General features: G+C 40.5%; 1 protein-coding gene across 1 annotated transcript; it reads left to right on the top strand.

Moving 5' to 3' along the window:
• Positions 1-696: 696 nt before the first annotated feature.
• LOC149217652 (disease resistance protein L6-like) lies at positions 697-2,439 on the top strand. The gene is made up of 2 exons (XM_089390316.1): positions 697-1,884; positions 2,212-2,439. The coding sequence occupies exons 1-2, from the start codon at positions 805-807 to the stop codon at positions 2,437-2,439; spliced, it is 1,308 nt and encodes a 435-aa protein (XP_089246442.1). The 5' UTR covers positions 697-804.
• The last annotated feature ends 2,597 nt before the right edge of the window (positions 2,440-5,036 follow it).

The following is a 5,036-nucleotide window of genomic DNA, read 5'->3' as shown; positions in this document are numbered from 1 at the left end:
TATATAAATATAATTAAAATATATATATTAAAAATTGTTTACGGGTTTGGATAGTTAAATTTAGGCTTTTGTGATCCATATAAAATTTTTTTAGCCTAAGATGTTTTACTAAACTTGAAAAAAAAATTAAATTAAAACAAAAAAAATAAAAATATCTATAACTATGTGATAGTGTCCAATCACTTGCAAAGGACGTACAAATGGAAGGTTGCAAGAACCACAACCATCATTTTAAGAGACCACCTAACTTTAAAAATATCCTCTCCAATAAGATCATGTCGAATATTTGTAAAAACTGAAGGATGAATCCAATCGCAAACGATATTAGTCAAAAACTAAAATAAGAAGAGAAACCAGCCAACTGTTATGCACATTGAGATGAGGTCGCAATCAAAAGAAACGAATGGTCTATTCAAATGGACGGCTTCACTACCAAATTGCATAAAGAATTGGTAAAGCAGATTTGCGCAGGAAAATCAACTCAGTTACGCAGGTCTGCCAAACGTTTTTGCGCACAGAAACGGATGGATGGGAATGGTCAATAATGCTGTGACGGGAGGAAGGGGAATTTGGCAGGAAACATCATGCTTCCATCGTTCAGATTAAGGTATATCGCCATTTAATTTGCTCAAGAAAACAAGAAGTGCAGTAATCAACCACATACCAGAGCTGTTTTGTTTTCAATCGTGTGCAAAGACGTAGCTGGTAAATTCTCTGCATTCCTTAACCATTCAGACGCAAATATTGAGGCTCAGCGCACTTTCTCAATCTCTGCAAAATATATTCTTTCTTATTCTGTATCTAATGGCAGACTTTACCCCATCCCTTGACGGTACATCCTTAGCATCCACCTCCACGGCCCCCTCCCATGGCAATAACAACTGCTGTGTGTATGATGTCTTTTTGAATCACTGCGGCCCTGATGTCAAGAAAGGACTCGCTACCCATATCTACTATCGCCTTAAAGGTCTTGGATTGGCAGTTTTTCTGGACCAACAAGAATTGGAAAGAGGAGATGGCTTGAATGCTCAAATCGAAGGGGCTATTCGAACAGCCTCAGTGCATGTTGCAATTTTTTCTCGGCGATATGCTCAATCGAACTGGTGCCTCGACGAGCTGGTACAGATGTTGGAGTCGGGGTCGGCAATAATTCCGGTCTCCTACAAAGTCGGGCCCGCAGATCTTCTTATCATTTTAGATGATATTGATCATATGGATCAAATGGATGCATTATGTGCACTGGTTAAAGATACTATTGATGTAGGTAGCTTAATTTTAATTACATCTCGCAAAAAGGATGTGCTTATAAGCGCAGGTATTGGTGAGTCATCCATTTATACACTGAAAGGCATCAATCCAGAGGACTCGCAAGAACTCTTTTGCTGGCATGCCTTCGGTCAACCCCGTCCTGTTATAGGATTTGAAGAAGTGGTTAAGAAGTTTTTGCATGTTTGCAATGGTTTGCCACTATCGCTTAAAGTGCTTGGGGCGCTGCTTCGTGGAAAAGATGATTTGAGGCATTGGAGTGCGCAATTGCGGAAAACCTCCAAAGTACTTCCCGACGATATACGAAGCAGACTTAGAATTAGCTACGATGCTCTCGATGAAGAGGAGAAGCAGATATTCTTAGAAGTAGCCTGTTTCTTTATAGGAGAAGACAGGGATACCGCTATAAGAGTATGGGATGGATCCGACTGGGAAGGGTTGCTGGGTCTTTGGAAGCTGGAAAACAGATGCCTGGTTGAGGTGGACAGTACGAACCGTCTCAGAATGCACGACCACCTACGAGACCTCGGCAGAGATATCGCCGAGAATCCAGAATATCCACGTCGTCTTTGGCGTTTCACAGAGAATCTTCTTCATAATATGTCTGGCCAATCATTTGTAAGTATTCTTGATGGACTTTCGAAATAGCCTTGTGCCATCAAAGTTGTCTGTCAAGTTCTGAAATCTTAGAACTTCCCAAAATTTCATTGAGAAGTGAACAGTCACCACCACTATTTATTTCCGTTGGGAGCGCTGTCCTAAGTCTTTACCTCCTGGATTCCATTAAGAATTTAAGAGTGTTACATATAGAAGGGCGCCGACTGAAAAGACTCTGGCGACATGAATCTCGCGTATAGTGGTGTTTTTGGTGTTTTATCGTATGCCACAATGACAAAAAGCTGTAGAGGTTCAAACTCACTTTAATAATGCATGTGAACATTGCAGGCACCTCTGCAATTGAGGGAATTGCATATTGATGCTCCCCTTTCGAGAGTTCCAAAGTCCATTGACAAGCTCAAGCGCCTCGGAAAAAGTTGTCTGCACACCGGATATCTTGAAACTTTTTCAAATGATTTTTGGAACTTATCAGGACTCCAAATTCTTCACTTGGGGTGCTCCAAGCTGCAAACCCTACCAGAAATTTGGGAACCTGACTGGCCTCCAAAGTCTTGACATGGGCGGGTACTTCAATCTACATACGCTCCAGACTCGGCCGGCAACCTGACGGCCTCCAAAGTCTTGGCATGGTCATGTGCTGCAATCTGCAGACCCTCCAGAGTCGGTCGGGAACCTGACGGGCCTCAAAGTCTTTGCTTGGTCGGGTCCTCCAATCTGCAGAGACTCCCACACTCGATCGGCAAATTAATGGGCCTCCAAACCCTTAACTTGCTTATGTGCTCCATATTGCAGACGCTCCCAGACTTGGTTGGGAACCTGACGGGCCTTCAAAGTCTTTGCCTGGCCGGGTGCTCCAATTTGCAGACGCTCCCATACTCGGTCGGGAACCTAACGGGCCTCCAAATTCTTAACTTGGCCGGGTGCTCCAAACTGCAGACGCTCCCAGAGTCGGTCGGGAACCTGAGGCGCCTCCAAAGTCTTGGCTTGGCGGCGTGCTTCAACTTGCAGACACTGCCAGACTCGGTTGGCAACTTAATGGGCCTCAAAAGTCTTGAATTGGACTGGTGCTCCACTTTGCAAACACTCCCAGAGTCATTCAGGAACATGAGGGGCCTCCAAAATGTTCACTTGGCCGGGTGTTCCAATCTGCAGACGCTCCCAGACTCGGTAGGGAACCTGACTAACCTTAAAACTCTTTACTTGTTCGATTGCTTCAATCTGCGGAGTCTCCCAGAGTCGGTGGGGAATCTGACAGGCCTCCAAAAACTTGACTTGACTGGTTGCTTCAATCTCTTGACGCTCTCAGAGTCGGTGGGTAACCTTACGGGCCTCCAAAGTCTTTGTTAGAGGTCGTGCTCCACTTTGCAGACGTTGCTCCCAATCTCGATTGGGAACTTAACGGGTCTGTGGCTGTCTTGAAATCTGCGGGTGTTCCAATTCAGAGATGTTGCCAAACATTTGAGCTCGTTGGAGATGCTATAAGGATCTATGTCCCAAAGTGCATTGGAATGCAGGAGTAATGGAATAACTGCGCCAACTAGTGGGAAGAGGCTTGTGGGAAGAGTAAGAACGACGATAGATGGAATTACAGCTCCCGGATTGAATTACAGCTCCCGGATTGAACTTCCTCCGGAAGTGTACAAGCTGGACCAGATCAAAGCCCAGATGAAGAATGGTGTTCCCAAGTTTACAGGAGGAAATCAAGAATGTGATTGCGGTGAATATTGAGTAGGGGTTTTGCTACACACGTTGAACCGTGGAGGTTTTTCCTTTTTGTATTTTCACTGCGATGATGTTCTCCCTGGTTTAATCACAATACAATGGCGCAGAGTGTAAAACTTGGAAGCGAAGACAGTTTCAAAGCGGTACTCATATTTTCAATCTTAGAAAGATATCGATGCACCTAGATTCTAAATTTTCTTAGATTTTGGTTTTCCAAAGATTTTGATTCCGAACATTGTCGTAATCAAAATTTCTATAAATTTTCATTTTCAGACACACTAATTTAGATGAATGGAATATGGAGAGTGATCGAGATAAGTTCCTCACACATGTTTTGGTTTGCTTTTCACTTTTTATAAAGTGAAACAACTTGAATAACACAAAAACATTACACACATTGAGAACATAAAAGATACAGCCATTTAGAGAGGTGGATTGAGAAGGTGAGCTCTAGTTAGGAGAAAAGAAATTAGGAGAGAAGAAAAATAATGAATGGATTTTTTTTTTATTATTATTATTATTTAGAATAATAATATAATTTTATATAAGAAAAATATTGTATTTAGAGGTATTATTTAATTTGGTAAAGATGTTGTAATGTAATGTTTTATTTAATATTTTGATCTGATTACATTATATAAAAATAAAATAAATACATAAAATTAATAATTATATTTAAGAATTAAATTAGTCTAATTTATCTTAACGGGGATCTATCAAGTGTCAAGAGGCATCATCTCTTTTATAAAAGTATTGAAAGAGGTGATATATCATGTATCAAGAATGGATCTTTTCTACATGGAATGGTAAAACAATTTTATATAAGAAAAAATATTATTGCTTCCAAAGATGTTCTTTTGTTAGTGTGGTAGAGATGTTGTAATGCCTTGTTAACATTTTGAATTAGTCAAAATAAAATAATGATTATATTGATTGCAACCTAGAATGGACAAAATGTTGTAATGTTTAATATTTTGACTTGGGTCAAATTACATAAAAATAAAAATAAAATAAATACATAAAATTAATAATTATAATTACGCCATAAGGCGTTTCTCTTTGAAATGAACTCTCCTCTAATCCTTGTTATCCTGGCTATACACCATCCGAATAAGTGTTAGACAATTGAAACAATTTCCTTCGTTAATCTCATAACTAACTCGGTTACCACCGCTCAACTAACTCGCTGATTAATTTCATAACCTAACTGAATTCCAAAGACCGGAGATGCCTCTAAAAGCTAAAGGTTAAGAACAGTTACTGTCCATTTGAAGTAAACAAGGGTTTGAGCCGGCTTGCTTTAGTATACAGATTCTTCATCCAGAGGAGACATTGGTGGAAAAAGACGATGGCAGTGTTGAGATTGAAGAGCATGCTTCTCTCTTTCTTTTGCAGGAAACATCCACCCTTCTTATTTCTTCCACAGGGAT

Source organism: Pinus tabuliformis, chromosome 1_1 (assembly GCF_031772625.1).
Source record: "Pinus tabuliformis cultivar Carrire ecotype Pingquan chromosome 1_1, CPIR1, whole genome shotgun sequence".
In the NCBI taxonomy this organism is placed as follows: Eukaryota; Viridiplantae; Streptophyta; class Pinopsida; order Pinales; family Pinaceae; genus Pinus; species Pinus tabuliformis.
Note: the sequence above shows the minus strand (reverse complement) of the source record. Positions and strands in the feature narration are given on the sequence as shown.

What these genes read in the sequence shown, in the direction of transcription:
- LOC149217652 (XM_089390316.1), top strand. Translation starts at nt 805, where the DNA reads ATGGCAGACTTTACCCCATCCCTTGACGGTACATCCTTAGCATCCACC. An exon ending in ATATGTCTGGCCAATCATTT is followed by an intron (nt 1,885 to 2,211) that starts GTAAGTATTCTT and finishes TGAACATTGCAG; the next exon opens with GCACCTCTGCAATTGAGGGA.